General features: G+C 38.2%; 4 protein-coding genes across 4 annotated transcripts; 2 read left to right on the top strand and 2 right to left on the bottom strand.

Annotated features, from left to right (window-relative positions):
• Positions 1 to 4,443: 4,443 nt before the first annotated feature.
• Positions 4,444 to 4,896, bottom strand: KRTAP15-1 (keratin associated protein 15-1). The gene has a single exon (XM_077760173.1). It carries the CDS (start codon positions 4,894 to 4,896, stop codon positions 4,444 to 4,446), a length of 453 nt encoding a protein of 150 aa, XP_077616299.1.
• A 3,570-nt stretch (positions 4,897 to 8,466) lies between these two features.
• On the top strand, positions 8,467 to 8,982 carry LOC144228348 (keratin-associated protein 14-like). The gene has a single exon (XM_077760174.1). The coding sequence runs from the start codon at positions 8,476 to 8,478 to the stop codon at positions 8,980 to 8,982; it is 507 nt and encodes a 168-aa protein (XP_077616300.1). The 5' UTR covers positions 8,467 to 8,475.
• Positions 8,983 to 16,302: 7,320 nt separating this feature from the next.
• LOC144228349 (keratin-associated protein 13-1-like) lies at positions 16,303 to 16,830 on the bottom strand. The gene has a single exon (XM_077760175.1). It carries the CDS (start codon positions 16,828 to 16,830, stop codon positions 16,303 to 16,305), a length of 528 nt encoding a protein of 175 aa, XP_077616301.1.
• A 6,101-nt stretch (positions 16,831 to 22,931) lies between these two features.
• On the top strand, positions 22,932 to 23,477 carry LOC144228350 (keratin-associated protein 13-1-like). Its single transcript, XM_077760176.1, has one exon. The coding sequence runs from the start codon at positions 22,932 to 22,934 to the stop codon at positions 23,475 to 23,477; it is 546 nt and encodes a 181-aa protein (XP_077616302.1).
• Positions 23,478 to 24,946: the final 1,469 nt, after the last annotated feature.

The following is a 24,946-nucleotide window of genomic DNA, read 5'->3' on the forward strand; positions in this document are numbered from 1 at the left end:
AGCAAAGAAACAAACAAGCAAAACCAAATACCCAACCCAAAGCTTTGTATTGCTTTATGGATTATAAGAATATATTGCTATAACATGTATTATTAAAAAGAAAAGCCCACAAAATTTTGACAACTGCTTTTAGCAATAACATAAAAGTGAATAGACTAACGATTTCAATTTTTGTAACTAATTTTTATTTTTAGGTATATTGATGAATCAATTGTTAACATTTCATTAAACGATACTCTGAAAGTAACAAATGATGTGGAAGACAACATCCCTGTCTTGAGGGCCTCCTCTCAGACAAGCCAGCAAGAGTTGGAAAGTAGGATGTAGCCCCAACCACAAAATAATACCAATGCCTTTCTGGCCAGAAGGATTCCAATAACAAAACATGAGAAAAGAAAAAAGTGAACTGTAAATCTTAAGCAAATGAAATATTTTCTAAAACAATCAAATGAAAGTCCTCTTTTTAAGTTATGTCCCCAAAAAGCATATTAAATTTAGGTGACAGAATGAAATTCTAAAATTTCTACTCAGAAATCTCCACTGTTCTCCAGTTCCTTATGTAACATAACATAAATTTGTTAGCATGGTGTTTACGGCCAAATTATCTTTCTGGTTCAAGTTTCTTCCTGCATGCAAAAGGAAAGAGACGGTCTTTGTCCTTCCTCAAACAAGTGCTTTGTACACTGAATGTCTCCTGTTTCCTTTTCTGTGCCTTTGTTCTTCCTGTCCAAATGCATTATCCTCTAAGTCCCAACCTGAGCTTTACATTTTTCTGGAAAAAGTCCTCTGATCTTCACTTCTTTTCTCATGAGATTATTCCAGTCTAACTAAAGTTATATCCTAATGTTGTTGATAGCTGTGTGTCAATTCCATTACATTGTTGCTTAAACTTGCACCCTCCAGGAACTAGCGTAAACCCTGGCTTGTAGCAGGGACAAATAAATATTTATGTAATGAACTTCTTTTCTTGTATTTGAAATATGAATCCCTTTAAGCAGATGCTTGTTAGCATGAAATATTTGGTAGACACAGCTGAAGAAGTTCACAGTCAGTAAAGTTCTCATATGATGAATTGAAATGAGGTGTTGAGATACTTAGAGAGTAAAGCCCGTGGTATCAGCTTCAAAGCTTCAAAATGAAGAAATGTAGCTTATGATCAGCTCCATCATTGCTGGTAGATACTGAAGAGTTGAAGGTGGTTTTTTGTTTTTGTTTTTGTGGAGTACACAAAATGGGTCAGACGAATTGAAGAAAGCTCTCAGAATACCCAAAGATATTAAAGCAGAGTCCATAAACCAGAAATTGGTCTCAATTGGTCTTAATTACCTGAAATATGGTGAGAAGATAATCTAAGTCTTGCTATTTCTTCTAGGTCTAGGATGATCAAAGAATGGGTGTGAGCCTAACAGACAACTTAGATGTTCTGGAACTGAGAAGTTTGTCACAAAAAATGCCATTTTTTCCCTTCCAATTGCAGCTGAACCAATCATTGAAATTATAAACATCATCACAACTTACTACATTTGTGTGGAATAGTGAAATAATATTTACCAAGAGAGTAGCTCAACATTATTTTAGATTTATGGAATATCCATGCATTTTTTTCAGTACTTTAATACTTTATTCATGTAGGGAGTTAATACAATATTGCGTTTTCACTGTCATATCTCCATCCCAGTTGGGAGATAGGTCCAGAGGTGACAGTTAAGAACTATCCCAGGCAGCTCATTTCCCAAATACCCATTTAAATCAGGGTTCTAAACAAAGAATAATTTTGCCTCCAAAGGACAATTGGCAATGTCTAGAGACATATGGGATTGCCACAAGGGAAGTAGGGTGTGTATGGGGAGGCTGGGGGGGTGGCAGTTCTGCTGGCATCTGGTGGAAGAGGCCAGGGATGCTGCTAAGCATCCTATAATGCATGAGACAGCTCTATCCTAACAAAGAAAGATCCAGCCCAAATCTGAATAGTGCCAAGAGCCATGGAAACCATGAAGAGAGTAAATGCTTGGTTAAAGTGCGGGAAACATGGCAGAAAGGTAGAGAATGATAAAAGAAGGGCATGGTAAAAAGGGGATAGGGCATGACAAAATAAATGAACGAAGCAAACATGAGAAATATGATGATGAGAAATAGCAAAGATGGGAATATAGATTAAAACTTATCTTGGGGGTCGCCTGGGTGGCTCAGTCGGTTAAGCGTTCAACTTTGGCTCAGGTCATGATCTCACAGTCTGTGAGTTCAAGCCCTGCATTGGGCTCTGTGCTGACAGCTCAGAGCCTCAACCCAGCTTTGGATTCTGTGTCTTCCCCTTCTCTCTGCCCCTCCCCTGCTCATGCTCTCTCTCTGTTTCTCAATAATAAATAAATGTTAAAACATTTTTTAAAAAATTATCTTGGAAAAAAAAATTCTCTGAACATTGCCCTCTGCCCTAATACATTTCACGTGCACAGCTAGACCCGAGTTGTGTTCTTAGAAGTTCTCTGCTGAAGAGTGTGGGGTGATCATTAGCAGAAAAGAAATTATTCTCATGAACACACATAGACGTGTATTAAGAGGTTTCAGTGTTCCAGTGAGCAATCATGAAACTGCTAGAAACCACTCTTACAAATCAGGCATAAGAATCTGAGAAAATGGTCTTTAAAAACTATAAATTTCATAAAATGAGAGGAAGATTCCTTACAAGTAATTTAATTTACCCTTGCTTAAAGTCGTGTGCACTAATTTAAACTATATATTTTATGAAATAGATATGTCAGCCCATATTTTCAAGAAAATGGAACTGTGGTAGTTAATTTTTTAAAATGTTTATTGGTTTATTTTGAGAGGGGGTGTAGGGGCAGTGAAAGAGGGAGAGAGAGGATCCCAAGCCGACTCCATGCTGTCAGCACAGAGCCTGACCTGGGATTCCATCTCATAAATTATGAGGTCATGACCTGAGCTGAAACCAAGAGTCAGATGCTTAACCAACTGAGCCACCCAGGTGCCCCACCAATAAATCTCTTTTAGGGAAAACTCTATTTGGCAGCTATTTATCAAAGGACTACAACTAACATATTGTATCAGCAGCAAGATTTATTTATTTTTTTAAATTTTAATGTTATTTTTATTTTTGACAGAGAGACAGAGAGTGAGTGGAGGAGGAGCAGAGAGAGAACAAGGCACAGAATCCGAAGCAGGCACCAGGCTCCCAGCTGTCAGCACAGAGCCTGATGCGGGGGCTGAACCCATGAACTGTGAGATCGTGGCCTGAGCCAAAGTCAGATGCTTAACTGACTGAGCCACCCAGATGTCCCAAGATTTATTTTTTTTTTTTATGTTAAGTGATAACTTACTCTTTGGATTGTCAGTAATGAGTTTTATGTGATTTCCTCATGTTTTTTGAAATTGCTGTTCTTTTTATTACTATTGAAACTTAATTTTTGTCCCCATTATTGTACATGCTACATGATGGTGAGTTAAAATTGTATGTGTATGAACTTCATGGAGGCATGGAATTTATGCCTTTGTTCAGCACAACAGCTGGTCTATAATCAGAAATCAATAAATACTTTTTCAGTGAAAGTTTAATTAAAAACATTTTCTAAAGCAATTAGATGAACAAATTCACCTATGAGGGAGCATAAATCCTTTAACATGCAATATATGTCAAATATTTGAATTATTCTTTAAATTCCTTGATTTTTATTGAGTAACTTATTAATAAAACATATGAAACAAAGAGAATAAAACAAAACAAAAAGGTGCCTACCTAATGAAGACAGTTGAAGGTTTGGGATGCATTCAATACATGTACCATATAAATAAAAAAATAGAATGTCATAATTCATGGTAGAAAAAAATGTTTATTTTATTTTTTTAATTTTTTAAATGTTTTATTTATTTCTAGGAGAGAGAGAGAGAGAGAGCGTGAGCAGGGGAGGGTCAGAGAGAGAGGGAGTCCCAGGAGAGAGAGCGTGAGCAGGGGAGGGTCAGAGAGAGAGGGAGTCACAGACTCTGAAACAGGCTCCGGGCTCTGAGCTGGCAGTCAGCACAGAGCCCGACGCGGGGCTCGAACCCACGAACCGCGGGATCATGACCTAAGCGAAAGTCAGATGCTTAACCGACTAAGCCACCCAGGTGCCCCCAAAAATGTTTATTTTAAATTACCAATTCTATTTGAAATTTAAGTGAAAGAATCCTAAGAGAAAATAAGAGGAAAATCTTAGAAAGAAAGTAACAGAAGGGATTCTGGGCATTGACATAAGAATGAAAATTCAAGACGTGTCTCATATGTCTGATTTAGCGAAAGAGGTCACTTTGTCCACAGTGAATCACATACTTCTGGGAGGACTGTGACGGCAAGTCCTGCCAAAGGAGATGGTCAGTGATTACAGATATTGGACAGGCTGCATGTTAAAGTTTTCTAAGGTACAGACATAACCATGAGATAATGGGGGGTATTCAGTAAGTTGACCCCCAAAAGCGAGAGCTAAAGGCTGGTTGGTAACAAGTTGAGTGGCAATTCCTGGAAGAAAAGTAAGTGGGATGACAGAAGCTGGACCCACAGCCCAGAGACTGGAAACCAGCGCTTCCACAACCAAAAGCCCCAAGGCCAATGTTCCCACATCCCAGAGATCCAGTATAATTTGTTTGGCAGGGACTGAAGAAGATGGAATTCTTTGGACAGAAGCAGGATGTCTGGTAGGATCTGGGCCCAGTACAGGACGTCCATCCGCTGGTGGGCTCGCAGCAGGTCTCCTGGCAGCCAGCAAAGAGAGGGGAGCCCAGCTGGCAGATACTGGGACGGTTGACTACATTGCTGGAGTAGAAAGAGTCATAGGTGGAAACTAGGTACCCCAGATAACCCCCAGGAAAGCAGGAGGAGAAGTTTGAAGAGCTGCAGTTGTCATGCATGTTGGGAGTTCTGGGTTCAGCTGAGTTGCAGAGAGGTGTGGTGAGTGTGATTGTGACCTTCTACTGGACGCTTATATACCCAAGCAATGGGTTAGTAGCATGTGCCTATTTTACTAAGAAGGCTTAATTAGGCTCCTGTTGAAGTGAAATACATTAACCATCAAAGCCCTTTTTTATGAACAAAGACATTTAAATGAAAGAATTTCATTGGTTTTTCAAAGCAATTGTTCATGAGGTAAAAATGTCACCTCTCTCATTCATCTAGCTTGGGTAGATTAATGTAATTGTATGGTATCCTACAAGATTGGTCTTTTCTTCATCCTATCCCTCAAGATATTGTATCAAATGGGTAACACAGTGAGAATTTTGCCATGTTTAAAGTTCTCAAAAAATTACTTTGTAGTCTGGAGGAGATATTTATTTTGTTCTAATTTTAGGAACCCAATTGAGAACAGAAAAAAAAAAATCCATATTCTGTTTTCTCTCCCAAATCTTGTGGACCTTATAAGAAATAACCCCTAAGCATTCCTAATCGATAGAAAAGCTAAATGAGTACCGACACATTTGGATTTTGGTGTTCTTACAACACAAGTACCCAGGCTGCTTTTGTGTGTCTAAGTATTTAATTTAAAAACGAAGGGTCCAATATTTGAAGGAGTACTTTGAAGATTACATTGTAAAAATACTGAAGTCAAGGAATCCTTGCCCTGAAGTTGACTTGCTTCCTGTTAAAGTCATCTATCAATTACCAAAAACTCTTCATCTCTGTAATGTTTAAGTTATTATTTGGTGGCGATGTGATCGGGAACAAAAGAGTAAGCACTACACGTTAAAAAATGGGCCTTTTAGTCTCTTAGTTTCCTCTCATAGGGTGGAAACTTTTCCATAGAAGGTAAAGGAAATTAAAAAATTAGAAAAGTGTCTTCCTTATGTAGACTTCAAAGAAACATCAAACCTTTGAAGAATTCATCGTTACAAATGACTTTTATAAGTTGAAATGGAGTGGGGGAAATCAGAACAGATGATAATGTGAAATTAAGAACGAATGCCTTTGATGTGACACATGTACCAAGTGGCATATATATTCCACCGAGAGACTAGTACCATTAGTATCTTTCTAAATTCTGCCAAGTTCATCATTGATAAGTGCAGGTAGAGTAGTGCATGGGTGCAGGAATCGGCTTAACAACCTACGGAATCGGCAAACGACCTAGGATGCCCATATTCTAAAACTGATATGTTGTGCAATGGAAATGAACTGAGACTCATTCTAGAAAGAATTAAGATTACTACGTAGAAGATTTAAGGGAAGATTCAGCTAAAAATCTAAAACAGGCCACTTTTGTAAGTAATGAGACTTCCATCTCGAGGGCACTGGGAATATCTTATTAGGATGCTGCCAATGGTATTCCAAGCTGGTATAGGAATGGAGATAATTGCTAAACTCCCTTCCAAATTGTCGACTTCGTGGGCCTGAACTTTTCAGTAAACAAATTGGTTTTCAAGCATGTTTCATTTATTACCTAACATAGTTTGTCCTCTCTAAAATAAACAATTCTTATTATATAGGCTTCTTAATCATGAATAGCAGAAACCATTCTACTATGTTCCAAACCTTCCTGTTTTATTTGTGTATAAAATATTGAACATTAGAGCTCCTGGGTGGCTCAGTCAGTTGAGCGTCCAACTCTTGATTTCAGCTCAGGTCATGATCCCAGGGTTGTGGGATCGAGCCCTGTGGCAGGGGCTATGCTGATTCTCTCTCTCCATGTGTCCCTTTCCCCCAATCACGACCTCTCTCTCTCTCTCTCTAATAAAAACAAAAATATGAAACACCAAAACATCCATATATTCAACTCACCTAAATTGAATTTGCTTGCTTATTTCAATGTCATCTGCTCTTATATAAGCTGTTTCTGTGGAAGAATATTCTTATCTCAACAAAATGGAGGGTTTTGTGCTCCAACACTTTTGTTCAGGAGTTGAAGGGGAATGCTCTACTGTGAAATGAACAAATCAAACAGCACAGAAGCCACAGGAAGATAAACTTTCTCAATCTCTCCACTTCCTTAAGGTATCAGTCTTCATTACCTTACTACACAGAGCTGGAATACAAGTCATAGAAGAAGAAAATATATGACCATTATTTTAGAAATTTTGTAATACTTGTCAGAAACGCCCGAAAACCATTTAAGTCAAAGTGATGTATGTTGCTTTTTGGGGCAAGGAAGAATCTTCTTAAGATGGCTCCTTTGGTCCAATACTTCAAGGCAATTACCTTATAAACTTTCTTTAGAACAAGAACGTTTTCCAGAGTCTGGGGAGTTTTGTTTCTTTTTTTTAATGATAAACATTGCCTCTGATTAGAGAGAGAAATACATTGGGCATTTTTGCCATGGCTTATTTTTTTTTTAATGCTTTTTCAGCATCTTAGATGAATTACCTCTAACATTCCAAAATAGCATAAAGCAACTTATAATATTTAACTTATACCCCAGTGAACACACACATACACACATACACACACATAAGAAGGAAAAGCTAAGATTGCCCCCTCTCTCTCTATATATATTTAAGTTTTTTCAATATATTAATATATTAATATTAATATTTATAAAAATAATATTTAATATATAAATAAGTATTTATATATTTACCTCTAAATATATATATTTTTAAATTTATTTATTCCCTCTCTCTCTATATATATTATATATATATATTTAAGTTTATTTAGAGAGAGAGAGAGAGAGAGAGCAAGTAGGGGAGGGGCAGAGAGAGAGAAAGAGAGAGAGAGAAGAAATTCCAAGCAGGCTTTATTCTGTCAGCACAGAGCCCAACACAGGGCTCGAGCCTATTAACTGTGAGATCATGACCTGAGCCGAAATTAAGAGTCTGATGCTCAACCAACTGAGCCACCCAGAGGCCCTCAAGATTGACCCTTATTAGTCTGCATACACTTTAAGCAAAAACGTGGGGAATAAGGAAATCTCAGTTAATATTTCACCGAAGCCGTTCAAATTGAGATCTGAGTTTTAAAAAATCCTCATACATCTTGCATGTTACCATTGCTGCTTCCTGATGACACTATTCATTAAGCAAACTTGCTTGGCAACAATCAATGTATGTTTTTGTTTAAAAGAAATGACTATGAATAGATCAGTTAGTTAGCAACTTTGCTATCCAGATGGTAACGATTTGAGACAGATTGTGAAAGGGGTATCAATTATTTTTAATTAAGCCAGCTTTCCTCATCCCAGGCACTGTCTACCTCTAAAGCAGTTCTCTGAGTGATCTGCTGGGTGACCCTTGGTAGAGAAGATGACTAATAGCTTTGAAGATGCAACACTATTACTGAACTCCAATCCACAAACACGACTGCACTTTCCAGTTGTAAAACCACAAACTACACGCGTTTGATTATGATGATCTTGTCAATTCAATTAAAAGCAGAAGGTAACCTGTTTTTATGTGTCATGCTAATGACACACCCAATGACAAGGGTATATAAATGCCCCAGTCCAAGAAGTGACATTCAAACTCAGAATCTTCTTTCTGTAAAGCACATCTCCTGTCACCATGTCCTACAACTGCTGCTCTGGAAACTTCTCCTCTCAGTCCCTTGGGGGGTTCCTGCGCTACCCAGGATCTTCTTGTGGCTCTCTCTCCCCCAACAACCTGTTCTACAGCACTGACCTCCGCTCTCCCAGCACCTGCCAGCTGGGCTCCTCCCTCTACAGCAGCTGTCAGGACACCCGCTATGAGCCCACCAGCTGCCGGACGTCCTACCTGGTGTCCAGCCCCTGCCACGCGTCCTGCTACAGACCGAGGACCTCCATGTTCTACAGTCCCTGCCAGACGATGTACTCTGGGTCTCTGGGCTTTGGATCCAATGGCTTTCAATCTTTCTGTTATGGCTCTCCCTCTCTGGGCTTTGGATCCAGTGGTTTCCAGTCAATGGGCTGTGGTCCCAATGCTTTTTCATCCCTGAGTTATAGATCGAGCTTTTATCGTCCGATCTCCTTCTCTTCTAGAAGTTGCCAGCCTGCTTTTTACCAACCAACCTGTGGATCCAGCTTCTACTAATCTTATGTTTGAACATAATACCTCCTATGTCTAGAAATTTAATGTAATACCTACTATATCAAGATCTATACTATCTATTGATCTCTTGTCCTATCAATTAGCTTATAAATTTGACTTGTACTGTTACCTACTATGGACTAGAAATAATTCGAATTCCAGTAATTGGAAAATACATTCATTGAAGGAAGATGTTGAAACAGGTTTCTTGTAGTGATATAGACATGTAATATTGAAGCATGTTCCTTTCTTAATGTTTCTTAACACCATTTAGTTATTTCTTCTAGTACATTTGTTTCAAATTTTACAAAATGGAAAGATATGTTTAAATAAAAATATGTTATATGACATTCACATGTAAGATTTCATATTATTTGTTTACTCTGTCTTCAAAACTACTTTTAAACATCTAACTATATATTTCTGATATTTGTATTTACCATTTAAAAATTTTTTACTTTAAAAAGTAATGTCAACAGGGCACCTGGATGGCTCAGTTGATTAAGCATCAGGCTCATGATTTCAGCTTGGATCATGATCTCACAGCGTGTGAGATCAAGCTCCATGTCGGGCTCTACACTGACAGTGCAGAGCCTGCTTGGGGTTCCTTTCCCCTTCTCTCTCTCTGACCCTCTCCTCGCATGCTTTCTTTCTCTCTCAAAATTAATAAATGAACATTTTTTTAAAAAAAGTAAAATCATCAACTGTCTTTTTGTTTGCAAGAAATTATTTCACCTTTAATGTCTACTCCATACCTTCATATGATAAAAGCTAGATATATTTTTAAGATCACAAACAAACAAATGTGGTCTTTTGTTCTGTATGGAGTTAGAAATTTCAGTGTTTTTATCTTTTTTTTTTGTTGATGTCATGTATCACATTGATTGATTTGTGAATGTAGAACCAGCCCTGTAACCCAGGAATGAATCCCACGTGATCTTGGTGGATAATTCTTTTTATGTGCTGTTGAATTCGATTTGCAAGGATCTTGTTGAGAATTTTTGCATCCGTATTCATCAAGGATATTGGCCTGTAGTTCTCTTTTTTTGCTGGATCTCTGTCTGGCTTNCATTTGTAAAAAAAATATAAATAAATTATGATTATATAAAATAATCATAAATTGTAGAGGATATTTAACATACTACACAACTTCAGAAAGAAGATTACTCTAATAAACAATTTCCTAAAATAATTGAGAAAGTGGAGTGAAGCTGTCCATTAGTAAGTTAGATATTAGTGAGGTAGATTTGGTGAGGTTTCCACTCAGCCCATTCTGCTGACATATAAGAAATCAAATCTCAAGTGTTGAATCATTCCATTGTACATCCAAAACTAATATAACACTGTATGTTTACTACACTGGAATTAAAATAAAACTTTAATAATAATAATAATGGTGAAAAAAGAGATCAAGTCTCTAAATTAAATATCTAACACATTCTAACATTTATTAGTAAATAAGCCCAATAGAGTCAGTCCTGTAAGTTTGGTGAAGTCCCAACTTTCTCTTGCTTTTGGGTTGTTTGGTTGATAACACTCATTGGAAAACAACAAAGACAAAACAAAATTCAAAACCAATGCAAATATTCTGTTGTTACAGTATTCAGTGAAACATCCAGGCCGGTGGTAACCTTTGAATCAGCACTTCTGCCCCAGATTTTCACCCAGTAAGTCAAGGACATTACTAAAGGCACAGATAGCTAGATTCGTGCCCACTGGGTAACTGTATATCTTGGTTTATTCTGTTTGTCTCAGCATCCAGACTCATTTGGTAATGGTCTTAGATTTTTTACTTTTTATTTATAATGAGTGATCATTGAATTAACTTAAGTGAGATTGGTTTGAGAGACCTCCACTTTACTTTGGTCATGCTTTCAGCTAGTGGGGTATAAGATGCATATATAGTGAACAGAGTCTGCTTTAACCTATGTTAAATTCGAAAGAAGACAAGCCTTTCCGTATCCTTCCTTTGTTCAACTTTTTTGAATAAAATAGGATTATCGCTTTCCTTTCAAAGAGAGTGTGCAAAAGGAGAGCTAAAAAACAAATTACACTCAGATACAAATGGTAGGACAGCTCACACATTCAAATCTTGGTGGAGGGTCATTTGTTTTTCTAACCAAGCCAGTACTGCTTTGGCTCTCTTAACAGTTGGCAACATGCAATATAATACACCAAGTTACCAGTAGGTGGAGATGGTGAGAAATTTGAGAATCACTGATTAGTTGTATGTGAAATATGAGCATGAGACTGAGGCTGCCACACAAAATATAAGGAATAATTTACGTGCTCTTTTTTTTTCCGTTTTTACAAATAGTTTATTGTCAAATTGGTTTCCACATAACACCCAGTGCTCATCCCCACAAGTGCCCTCCTCCATGCCCATCCGCTCCTCCCCACTACGTGCTCTTTTTGCAGTGGCTGGACCACATATTATATTAGTTAAATCTGCAACTATTAGTTTTGTTTGGGAACACTTTATTCTTTAAACTTTGCAATATTTTATTTTTAGGAGCAATTGCTAAAATGAAAAGTTCATATTCCATGAAAAAGGTAGATACAGAATTTCTATTATTAAAGCAAGTTGATGATGAATATATAATCTGTACCATAATTTGATGCCATTGACTATCCACCATGGAGGCCAGCAATGTCACTGACCCCATGAAAAGTTAGAGACTTTTGCTGAAGAAGCATAACTACTTCAAAGTAAGGGGCAAGTTTTGTTCTAAGCTAATTTATACTTTTATTTATGTAATCTTTCCACCCAGTGTGGGGCTCAGACTCATGACCCTGAGATCAAGAGTCACATGCTCTTTCAACTAAGCCAACCGGGTGCCCAAAAGTAGTTTTTAAGATAATGTGATGAGAGAAAATTCTCTAAAGACCTAATATACAAAGGAAGCCATTTTAGATTTCTTTCTAAGTCAACCTGACTGTACATAAACTTTGTTCAAACCAAAAGTCTGATTTATGGCCACCATAATGCATTGTATACCTGCACTGTGAATGAGTAGCTTTAAGGGAAACCATCTTGTCCTTGAGATATCGATCATTGCTTCCACTTCCTGAATTCCTTGATTTTAAAACTCATGATTTCTGCCTGTATGTTAATCTATAATATTTTTGAGCTTTTCCAAGACATAGAAAAGTATATAACCCTATGGAGCACTTTCTTTCCAGTGAAGATTGTGTTTTCTGGGTAGCTGTCCTAATTGGGGCTTGGGTAAGACCCTATTTTCTTTCTATATTGGAGTTCTCGCTGCTAAATTTGCATTGCCAAGTACTTCCAAAGATGTTTATTTACCATTAGCAGTTGCAAAAGATGTGTTAATCTATCACTAGGATGCATACATTTTCTTTTTTTTTTTAATTTTTTTACTGTTTTATTTATTTCTAGGAGAGGGAGAGAGAGACAGCGTGAGCAGGGAAGGGTCAGAGAGAGGGAGTCACAGACTCTGAAACAGGCTTCAGGCTCTGAGCTGGCAGTCAGCACAGAGCCCAATGCGGGGCTCGAACCCACGAACAGCGAGATCATGACCTAAGCGAAAGTCAGACTCTTAACCGACTAAGCCACCCAGGCGTCCCAGGATGCATACATTTTCATTTAGGTCAAATAACCATGTTAATGATCTTCACTCACTCACCTAAAACCCCAAGTTTTCCTGTGCATTCAAAAACAACACACACACAAAAGCAATAGCCATTGATGTGCTCTTCCATTAGCAGGAGAAAACCTTCACTAAGGAGTAGATGAAGGCAGTTTTATGTCAGTATTGTCAAATGCTTCAAATAGAAAACGAACAAATTTTAAAAATGTTTTGATTTCTTCATCCATTTGAAGGGGAATAAAATATGCCGTCTCAAAATCTGCATCCTTGTCCCATTGATTATTTTAAACTGGTTATTTTAAAGAAAATTCAGACACCAAAGAAGTTCTGAAAACATAGTCAAAGTTTTATAAGAGACATTTATATTTATGAGGGAAATTGCAATTTGTAAGGACGTCTCCCATCCTGTACCAGGAAAAGGGGATGGGCTCAACAGTCTAGAAACTCTTATCAATGGAGAAGGTGAGGACTTCAGTCTGTATAATAACCTCATCTTGTTTCCTAAGCTTTTTCTGGTCACCTCCCATAATGGACTCCCTGTCCCCAACATTTTCTTTTGTCTTTAGCTGAAGATGGTATTTAGGGTGATGGCTTTAGGCCATTTCAAAGGGTTAGACTCCTTTTTTGTTTTGTTTGTTTTACTGTTGTTCATTTGTTTCATATCAATTTACTTATTAGACCAGCCAAAGAACCTGAAGAGTAAGAGTAAAATGCTCTTCTTTTCAACACAATATGAAGAATCCAAGTATGTGAATGGGCGCCTGGGTGACTTAGTCGGTTAAGCATCCGACTTTCGCTTAGGTCNGTATGTGAAGCTATCGAAAGTTCATGATGCTCTATTTGACAATGTTAATGTGAAGTCATTGAAAAAGTTCAACGTTGAAGAGAAAATTATTGGTTGATGCCTCAGTAATAATAAAAAGTACAAATCTGGTGAAGGACAACATCATGGTACAGATGAGTAAGATTCCTGTGGAGAAGAAATACAGTTGTAAGCATTGTAAACAAATAACTCATAATTGTATCCAACCAAGCTTTAATATCCTATTAATCAAACTGGAAACAGTAGTTTTAAAATTTTAAAAGCAGTCACATGTATACCCACAGTAGCTTAGTTCCACAATCAATGCTTTTCCTCATCTCATCTGTAACCTCTGTTGTATTATTATTTTTGTGCCTTTGTGTTGCTGGTTTGAAGGTTTTTAGTATGTTATTTTACATAACAAAGCACACACACAAAGAATTTTCTGCCATGCTAGATTCTAAATGGTACCCCCCCCCGCACACACACACTTATGCTATTTCTACATCTATAATCCTACTTTTCTCTACTCAAGGATTTCCCCATGATTTTTCTCAGATTGCTTCCACTCCTTCAACCTGACTCACCAAGATGGGAATTCAGTTTACAGTGTCTGGGAGATGTCACAAGAGTTTGGCATTTTACTTTTTTATTTTCAGAGAAAAATTTCTAGGGGTGACAGTATTTGTGTTGGGGAATTGGAAGGGAAGATAAGAAATCTGTCAAGTAACATAAGAATTATCTTTATCTTCTTGTTTATTTTATCTTTTTAATTTTCAACAAGAAGCTAATCATCCCAAGTTTTTAGTTGCTGGTGTTTAACTTGAATATACCAAGTGAGATGTAAGGGGGCTTTTTTGGTTCTTTTTAAACTATTTAACTGTTCATGGTGTTGGGTATTGAGAAAGGAAACGTCATGATGTGACACTAATAGTGGTAATTAAAGTGAATTGTCATAGCACTCAGGATTTCTAGCGTTATCTTCCTGAGAGGTAATCAAATATTTCTCTCTCAGTGTATTATTAGGTGTTATAGTTAATACAAATATTTTTAAAAGAAATTAGCTCATCCTTCCTTCACGTTCTTCTCCTAAACTCTAAATTTATTTTCAGTTTTATTCTTTATTATGTATATCACTCATGAAGCTAATGAAACAAAATGTCATAGGAGTTGAAGTCTATTCATATAAAGCAATTTCTGTAGCACAAGTGGTACTGAGGTACTCTTTGTTGAGAAAGGAGTTGGATATTAAAGGGAAAAAATCAGAAAAGAACAATAAAAGATAGATTCAGGAGATCAGATTCTGCTAGATCTTTGATTTATAAACTTTGGCAAGCTTCTAATCCTTTGAAGTTTTTATTCCCTTATGTCTGGAAAGGTGTATACAACATAATGTTTATCTTTCTCACAGGGATGTTTGAGCATTAAATGAAAGTGGTATACCTGATACCTCTGTGTCCTCCATTATATCCGTAGTCTCTCACCTCGGATCCCAGGCACAGATATGGTGAACAGTTTCATGCAGACTTCAACCCTCCTTTCCCAGACAAACACAGATAGTCTTTCATTCTCAACCTGAGCTTCTCCAAGGTCACAGCCAGGAAAACAAATGGAGCCTACTGTGACTCCTTCTTTGCACAATGAATGAAGTTCTAGGAAGTTAACACACATCTGGGACAATCTTGAACCAAAGATAGAGATGGGAGCTGTTGAATAAATCCCACCTACTGATCAGATCCTGAAGTAGACAATTCCAAGAGTCATTCTATACATTTCTAAAAAGCCCCAGAAAGATTGAGTCCCCATTGCCCACTGTAATAACAACTAAAATATATATGTCCCTTAATGAGATTTTCCTCTTCGATTTTTTCACCTTCCACGATCTCCCAAACCTGCTCCTTGGAATCTTGTATTAAGTATACCACCTGCACTGAGGTTTCTGACATCAGCTTATTTTGGGTAGATGGGGATTGAGGCTGAGCCTCATAAACAGAGATGCTTGTTCAACATTGCTTGGGTGTGTTTCGCTTTGCCTGATTCAGGTTGAACCTTGGAGAAGCATCAGGAGATTATCCACACTTCCTTAATCCAGTTGCTACACACCTAAGCTAACTGAGAATCTCACACATGATTACAGGCACTTACCCTGTGGCAGGCAGGGATCATGGCACTTTTGCTAACCAGCAGAGAGCACACATAGCACCTGTCCTGGGAGTTCAGGGTCATTTGTTTTCCTGCTGAAAATCCACACTCAGATTCTAGACTTTGAGGTATGTATCTATTGATATATAACCTCACCTTATAAATTATATCTTGTTGTCTGCATTATATCTTCTTGTTGTCTGCATTTCTAGTTTATGTACCAATTTCTTTTATTCCTTTATCAGCAAAAATCCATGTCCTTTATTCTCAGGGAAGTGTCACTGACAGTGAGTCATGCAAAATATGGACCTCCATGAAATGACTACTCCCAACAGTAAACATATCCAATGTCAACAGCAATGTGTTCGAATCTACCATGTGGTAAGTTCACCCACCTGGTTTCAGAGTCATATCGATACTTCTCTAAATCTCCCAAATCTATAAAATACAAAAACTACGGGCAGATAAGAAGAAGAAGAAGGAGGAGGAGGAGGAGAAAAACAACGTATTTGAGTGCCAAGTTACATAGATTTATTAGATTAAAATTTTCATTTTCAATTGCATTTCAGTGAAGCATATATTCCATCAATAGTACAGAATTAAGAACTTAATTTGAGAATACTCATTAAGTTCACAGTCAGCCAAAAGTCGGGGGATGCAAGAAACTGATGATTTAGGAATAAAAGGTTAGTAGTAATTGCTGGAAATTAAAATGATGGTTGTGCCAAGTAGAAACGTTGACATCAATACTCAAAAGCATCTGGACCCTCAACAAGTTGATGTATAGAAGCCAGCTTCACAGGTTGGCCTGTAACATGAGGACTGATAGCTCCTTGAGGTAAAGTAGGTTGGGCGGCAGAATCTGGATCCATAGACCAGCAAGGGGAAGCCATGGACTCTATAACCCAGGGGTCTAAAGCCCTGGGATCCACAGCCCAGGGAATAGCAGCTTCTGGATCCAGAGCTCAGGGAACAGGTGCTTCTGGACCCAAAGCCCACACACCGAGGGTAAGCAGTCCAGCAGGGACTGCAGAGCGTGGAGGTCCTCGGGCGGGAGCAGGGCGTCGGGCAGGGGCTGGACACCACGCAGGACGTCCGGCAGCTGGTGGGCTCATAGCGGGTGTCCTGACAGCCGCTGTAGAGGGAGGAGCCCAGCTGGCAGGCACTGGGAGAGCAGAGGTCCGTGCAGTAGACCAGGTTGCTGGGGTAGGAGGAGCCACAGGAGGAGCTTGGGTAGCGCAGGTAACCCCCAAGGGAGCGGGAGGAGAAGTTTCCAGAGCAGCAGCTGTAGGACATGCTGATGGGAGATGTGAGTTCAGCTGAGTGACGGTGAGAAGATTCTGAGGTTGAATGTCCCCTCCTAGACTGGGGCATTTATATACCCACAGCAACAGGTGTGGTAGCCGACATGGTCATCCTTCACGTATTTGTGCACCTTCATTTACATATGTGTAACTCAGAAATCTTCTCTGTAATTGCAGTTGTATTTATGGGTGCTATAATTTTGGTGTTACAGCCAAAGCCAATGAACTGCTCCTATGTCAGAAATACTGTGACTGTTTGACATTAATGATCATCCCGTCACAATGAAGATAGCACCATAGCCAGGGAAGCTTTTCCTTGAGTTTATGATTCCTACATCCGCTTCCTGGGTATCAACATCTGGCTTTACTGTTGGACGCATTCCTTGTAACAATGAAGAATGAGATCACTTCAAAAAAAAATTTTTTTTTCTGGTACAGTGGATCAGAGGCACAGTTTCTACCTAGATGGAGCCTTTCTTGAATGATCTACTTTGTCTGCAGTCATTCCCATGCTCCAAAATTGCTTGGTGGTAACTTGTTATGCCAACAACAGAAAGAGAATGCACCAAGTACCGGTTACCCTTTGTGTCTCTTGTCCAATGAAGAGAAACAAAAAAAGATAAACGAAGACCAAGAGAGTTGGCTGGACACGGATGGACACCTTATCATATATCTAAAGATAAGATGACAACAAAAGGATTCAGTTGAAACAATCCCAGGGAGGATCAATATAAGTCCCCCACTGGGCAGTCAGGGGAGACACATTAGTGTGATGGGAGCAGGGAACAGCAGAAAGAAGAACAGATAAAATTTAGGGATTTTAGCCTTTTTTCTAGTGCATTCTTAAATGATGATCTGTTACATCCTAATGTCTTTATAATCAGAACCTTTCAAAATTAGCATACTGTATGAATTTTGATGTACTATCCTTTTTATCATCGTCATTTATAAACATCCCAGGCTTCTACCATCTTAGAATGTCTTAGCTTTTCACTGTACACGCTTTGAATGGTTTTCTGGTATTTGTACAGCTAGGTACCTCCCTACATCTTCTGGCCTAAATGTTTCTTTTCAGTCCCTTTTCCTCGGGGCACAAAAATGTCTCTCTCTCACTGTCTCCAACTGCACCTGTGCCCCCACCATTTTTCATTCTCATTTTTTTCCATTTAAGTTTGATTTTTTCCTTATTGTTCTTTCCTGTTTTGTTCTTTCTTGCCATTGCTTAACTATAGATTGAAAGTCTTTTTAGTTTGGTAATTTATCATATTCTTAGAGTATAACCAACTGCTTTCTAAGTTCAATGTTAAAATAAAATCAGTTATAAATAAATAAATAAAACCAGTTAAATGACATTTTAGACCCAGGAGAATGTAGTGTCATGGTTGATGTCAATATTTTCTTATTTTGCTTTCTAATAAGATTGTCATAAACTCACAACAGTAATGATAAAAATATTGAACTTTCTCAATAATTTATAACAGTTTTATTTTTTGAAACTTTTTCTAATGTTTTTTATTTTTATTTCTGAGAGAGAGAGAGACAGACACAGCATAAGCAGGGGAGGGTCAGAGAGAGAGGGAAACACAGAATTTGAAACAGGATCCAAGCTCTGAGCGAGCTGTCAGCACACAGCCCAATGCGGGGCTCGAACTCACGAACTGTGAGATCATGACCTGAGCCGAAGTTGGATGCTTAACCGACTGAGCCACCCAAGCAGCCCTTATAGCAGTTTTAAAAGTAGCAGAATATAGACTTTCTAGAAGGAAGAGGACTGAGTAAAGTAAATGACCTCAACTCAAATAGCTACTTTGTGAGTCCTTGATTTTCTGTCCTTCAAACTAAAAATTCCTCCTTGCTTTGTGCCTCAGCAAGTGGGTAAAGTATCCTATTGATACAATATTGAGGACACTATTACTTCCCAATATTTTTCTGCTTTTAAACATAATTATTTAAAATAATCTTAACATTGGTCCAAGAGTACAAGGTTTTTGTTACATGGGATGAACAAATTGTGAGGATCTAAATATTTTTAATGTTTTATTTATTTCTGAGAAAGCGACAAACAGACAGACAGGGTGATCAGGGGAGGGTCAGAGAGGGAGGGTCAGAGAGAGAGGGAGACACAGAATCCGAAACAGGATCCAAACTCTGAGCTGGCAGTCAGCACAGAGCCCGAAGCAAGGCTCGAACCTATGAACTGTGAGATCATGACCTAAGCCGAAGTCAGACGCTTAACTGACTGAGCCACCCAGGCGCCCCAAATTCTGAGGCTCTAATGTACAACACGGTAGCTATAGTTACTAATACTGTCAATACTATGTTAATATATGTAAAATTTGCTAAGAAAGGTGATTTCAAGTATTTTAACCACATCCACAAAAATTGTGACCATGTGAAAAGGTAGATATATTACTTTGTTTTTTATAATCATTTCACAATGTAGACTTATACTTAAACGTCACATCATACGCCTTAAATACTAATGACTTATGTGTCACTTATATTTCAATAAAGCTGGAAAAAAATAAAATAATCTTGAAGATAAAACTTGTGGCTTAAAAGGGGAGCATAGAGGTGTTAGGCAAATTGCAAAATTTAGTGAATTTGTCTTCAATCACTCCAGGTTCCTTGCTCAAGTATTCTTCTCAACAAGAGGTTTTCTTCTCAGCCCTTTGTCTCTAAATTTCTAAACCTTCATCCACATTAAGTTAATATAATATTCAAAAGGATTTCTCAATTTCCCAACCTCAGACTAATTCTTTAACCTTGGACCCAGAGATTATATTGTTTGTTTTATAGAACATAGACTTCTACCATTTTTGAACTGATTTATTTATCAATAATTAAAAATAGGCATATTTCATATAAAATGTATCACTCTGGGCTGTACCTGCAGTGGCTTCTGATCTTTTGATAACAGAGTCCCATCACGAAGCTATGAACAAAATGGTTTTCATATTTGAGGCATGTTTCCAACTGAACCTCATCTGCAGTTGAGATTTACCATTTTTGGCACCTGCCTGCTGCTCTTCAAATTACCAGTCACCCCCACACTGGAGAGCTTTTTATTTACTAATTATTTAAGTTAGAAGTTCAATAAGCAAAAACCAATACTTCTTAATTAAAGATTCTCTTGACTCACTACTTATTATTAATTACAGCCATAAAATGTATTGCTATTTTCCAACATAGATTAGAAGACTCTGAATTCTGCATTCTTGAAAGTATTTTCATTAGACAAAAATATCATGGCTGTTTTTCTTATATGTGTTACAAGCAATATTCAAGCACATTTCTCTCTGTAATATATTCTCGGTATTTCTCCCTAGGGATCATTTCATTTAAATTTTATAAGGTGGAGGAACATTGAAGATTTCTCAAGAAGCACATCAGCGAGGTATCCAAGTTTGTGTCGTTCTTTTTCTATAAATTATCCAAAAACAATGGCTGAGAACCCGGATTCAAATACAAGTTGTTTATTTGGGAGTTGATCCTGGTAATGACCTGCAGGGGAGTGGGAAGTGTGGTAGACAATGAAAGGAAGGAAGTACAGGTGGGTTACTAAGCCAGGACAACCGGAATTCAACTTTAATGGAGAATTCCTTGCACAGGGCCCAGCATGCCCTTATGGAGTGAAAAAAATCCTTGGGTAGAGATTTATAGATATCCCCAGTAATCAGTACACTTCAGAGTGTACATATGATTACCCAGGACATACAGGAAAGGTATGACAGCTTCTGTTAGAGATGGGGTGTCACTAGAAAAATAGAGATACAATAAATATGGAAAGAAATAAGGTAAGATCTGGGAGGATAAAATAGGATGAGAAAAGCAGAAAGGTATGAAGACACATGGTCAATTTAGGCCATATTGTAACACAAGGTAAACTATGTGTATGTGGTATGGAAATGGAAGACAGAATTGAAAAGAAAGGCTGGATGCCTCCAACTGTAGCATTTGAATCTCCTGGATTCGGTAGGTGTCATCTACGACCATTGAAACTACAATAACAAGACATTAAATGGTCACCTTCACTGTTGCAACTCACTTATCTGAATCATTCCTATATACAGTTAAAATAAATATTTCAAAATTACATATAATTAGCAAGTTACCATTCCTTAAAACATTGAAACTTTTCTCTCAATGAGGATAGAAAATCTGATGAATATACATCATCATCATCATCACCATCATCATCATTATCATCTCTGTTTTAAAAATTCAAAGAAATACCTAAATATTTCAGAGTCTCAGAGGTTCTATATGGGCTAGAACTAAGTCAAAAGAAATGAACTTACATCTGGAGTTGCCATTCCCTTAAAATTATATGTTGATTTTGAAAGTACTGACTGAGAGGCTAAGAGAAGTCCATAAACTCACTGGGCTTAAGAAATAAAATCGGAATTCAGCATCTATCAGGGTTGAGATCATGGCAAATATCCCAGACCTTGGAGAGCCAATTCCTAGAAGTAAAATTGAATTCCTAATAAACAGCTTTTTCATAAGGACAGAATCCCAGGTTTGAACTATCTCAGTCATTGATTGGATGTAAATGATCTAGGTTGCTTCTGAGCTCACCCTAGCAGCCTGCCTGAAACATAAGCAAATTCTCTCTGGAAGACAGTAAATCATTCTGGGATGTGTGTGTGTGTGTGTGTGTGTGTGTGTGTGTGTGTGTGTGCGCTTGCCTGCTTCATATGTATATCTACTATACTCTCAAAATATGGTGGGAATATGAGAAGAAAAGACAAACAAAAGAGAACACCAGAAAGTAAAATGTGAAATACATGGTCCACATGTCAAAATCAGACACTAAAATACTTATATGAAGAATTGAACAATAAGAGATAGGAAGGTATTATTAAAGAGTAATTACGTTTAAAGAAGGAAAGGTAAGATTGAGAATTCTGACAGAGAACTAAAAGCCGCACAACAGAACCTCACTGAAATAACTGAAATTTACAATACCTCTGATTTGTAAAACTTAACTGATATGTTTTATCAGGAGATGAAACAAAGCAGAACAAATACTGAATGCATTGGGAGGTGGGATAGAAGGAAATTCCCAAGCGAAAGCATAAAGCGATAAAAAGAATGAAAACAGAGGAAAGAGTATAAGAGGCATATGCAACATAGTCTAACAGTGTACTTTGTTTGTAACTGGAATCAGAGACATCTCATGTGTGCCAGGACCTAGATTCTCTAATATCTCTGCTGTATCGTAGTACTGTGTGGCCCGTGGTGAACTAAGCCTCCTGCTGAGAAGGAAATTCCCAGGGCTGATACACATATGGATGAGAATCTGTTAGGACTACAGGCTTCATATCAGATACGCTGAATCTAAAACCCAATTATTTTCTTCCCTCATTTCAATATTGCTTAATTCTTTGATTTTCCTCCTAAAGGCCCCCATTGATCTCCATTTGCAATTCTGTCTTGGTTCTGTCCCATGTCTCCAAATAAATGTCCAGGTTTCTCTCTTCCATTAACTATCAATAATATTTAACTTGTATTGGCTGGCATTTTCCCCCTTTCCATTGGATCTGAGACATACTGTGTAATAGAATGAGGATATATATGGACAATGATTTTGGAAAATGAGAAAACATGGTGACAAGTAAGGTCAGTATTTACGATGTTCCTATTAAAGCCAAAACTATGCCTCTGATCAATTGACAAAGAAGGAAAATAGTTATTTTTTATTTCCTACCATTTGAGAAAAGTATGTGCCTATTATTTCCAGAAACAAAATACCTGAAGATTCTGATTCTGACAAGAGGAAAGGAAGGGCTTTCCTGGCTGAGGTGGGATGATCATTAATGTCAAACAGTCACGGCATTTCTGACATAGGAGCAGTTCATTGGCTTTGGCTGTAACACCAAAATTATAGCACCCATAAATACAACTGCAATTACAGAGAAGATTTCTGAGTTACACATATGTAAATGAAGGTGCACAAATACGTGAAGGATGACCATGTCGGCTACCACACCTGTTGCTGTGGGTATATAAATGCCCCAGTCTAGGAGGGGACATTCAACCTCAGAATCTTCTCACCGTCACTCAGCTGAACTCACATCTCCCATCAGCATGTCCTACAGCTGCTGCTCTGGAAACTTCTCCTCCCGCTCCCTTGGGGGTTACCTGCGCTACCCAAGCTCCTCCTGTGGCTCCTCCTACCCCAGCAACCTGGTCTACCGCATGGACGTCTGCTCTCCCAGCGCCTGCCAGCTGGGCTCCTCCTTCTACAGCGGCTGTCAGGACACCTGCTGCGAGCCCACCAGCTGCCGGACGTCCTGCGTGGTGTCCAGCCCCTGCCCGACGCCCTGCTCCCGCCCGAGGACCTCCACTCTCTGCAGTCCCTGCTGGACTGCTTACCCTCGGTGTGTGGGCTTTGGGTCCAGGAGCTGTCGTTCCCTGGGCTCTGGATCCAGAAGCTGCTACTCCCTAGGCTCTGGATCCAAAAGCTGCTACGCCCTGGGCTGTGGATCCCAGGGCTTCAGATCCCTGGGTTATAGAGTCTGTGGTTTCCCCTACCTGAGCTATGGATCCAGTTTCTGTTGCCCAATCTATTTTCCTTCTGGAAGTTTCCATTCATCTTGTTACTGGCCACTCTGTAGGTCTGGTTGCTACTGATTAGTCATGGAAGAGCCAAATCCATTTGAAAAATGCAGATTCTGTATTGAGATTATCTATTATCTTAATTTTCTCCATTTAAAAGCATCTAATGTTGCCTGATTGCCAGCCACTTTACCTTGCCCACCCTCAAACACTGGCTAATAGAAGAGCTGTCAGACTACAAGATTAATTAGTAATCAAATTGCATTGTTGATACAATTTGTGGCTTTGAATTTCTCTCAAAAATAGATGAAAAGTCAAAAGATTTTATTTTAATAAATTCTTCTGCTGTGCAATTATGCTGTCAATGTTGTTATTTATTAGTAATGTGTCAACTAGGAATTGTGTTATCATTACTTCCATTAAAAGCCTTTGGAACACTCAGATTTCAAGGGCTGTGCACCCGTTTTGGTTGGGCTCTGGTATTTTCTCCTATTTAAGCAGGAGTTCCTTGGATGCCCACAGTTTCTAGGTACAGCCTTTTCCTCATTGAAATCTCATGAGATTTTAATGTCTTGTTCACACAATAAATATAGACATAATAAAGACAATATGCATCAGAGAAATTTGAAGGAATGTATGAACAAAATTTAGATGTACATGATGAGGCTGTGCATACAGGTTATTCAAATGAAAGACTAGTGTGTGGGTGTAAAAGCACCTATGAGCTTTAGCTAATCACAATGAAGGGATGTCACATATTTTTTTAATTGACTAAATCCTTGTACTCCAATTACTATTTTCAATCTGCTCAAATGATCTCCATTTGTATAAGAACAACTTTGATGGGACCAAACTTAGCTGGGAAGGAACTAGGCTCAGCGGGTGTGAACTTGTACCTGGGTTCTTTGCCAACATATACGTGAATCTAACTGTACACAAGAAACCTTATTATCATTGAAAATGATTGTTTTCATTGCATATTGAAATGAAATAAGAAATCCTTTATTTGTACCAGAGCCTCTCCTACATCTGAGTGTCATAAAGGTAAGGTACTAGCATGTAACATAGATACTAACCATGCAGTAAATAACACAGATAGCATAACATACTACCACAGACAGCATGATAGCAGAGACATGATATTCATACAGAATAAGCAATGTTTAAATATTTTTTTCTATTTTTATTTGATAAGATCCTCAAACATCCCTAAAATTAGGAAATGGATTGCAGGGTACTCAAAGCTTGGAATATACCCAGTCTGTTAAGTTGATCTCAATATATCTCACCATGCTCTATTTACTTCCTCCTTTCCTCCTTTCATAATAAAATATGAATGTAAATGGAGCTGTAGGGTTCATCACATTCAACCTACTTACTTTATAGAGGAGGAAACTGAAAGAAGACCCAGATGGAATTTTACTAGATGACATAGCAGATTATTGTAGAGTTAATAGAATTGCTTTTTTTCCGTGCATTCTCTCAGATCCTGTCTTCCCTCATATGCTCCCTATCTTCTTCATATTCTTCCCTCCTCCTCCACC

This window comes from Crocuta crocuta, unplaced genomic scaffold, assembly GCF_008692635.1.
Source record: "Crocuta crocuta isolate KB4526 unplaced genomic scaffold, BGI_CrCroc_1.0 scaffold369, whole genome shotgun sequence".
NCBI lineage: Eukaryota > Metazoa > Chordata > Mammalia > Carnivora > Hyaenidae > Crocuta > Crocuta crocuta.

What these genes read in the sequence shown, in the direction of transcription:
- LOC144228350 (XM_077760176.1), top strand. Translation starts at nt 22,932, where the DNA reads ATGTCCTACAGCTGCTGCTCTGGAAACTTCTCCTCCCGCTCCCTTGGG.
- LOC144228349 (XM_077760175.1), bottom strand. Translation starts at nt 16,830, where the DNA reads ATGTCCTACAGCTGCTGCTCTGGAAACTTCTCCTCCCGCTCCCTTGGG.
- LOC144228348 (XM_077760174.1), top strand. Translation starts at nt 8,476, where the DNA reads ATGTCCTACAACTGCTGCTCTGGAAACTTCTCCTCTCAGTCCCTTGGG.
- KRTAP15-1 (XM_077760173.1), bottom strand. Translation starts at nt 4,896, where the DNA reads ATGCATGACAACTGCAGCTCTTCAAACTTCTCCTCCTGCTTTCCTGGG.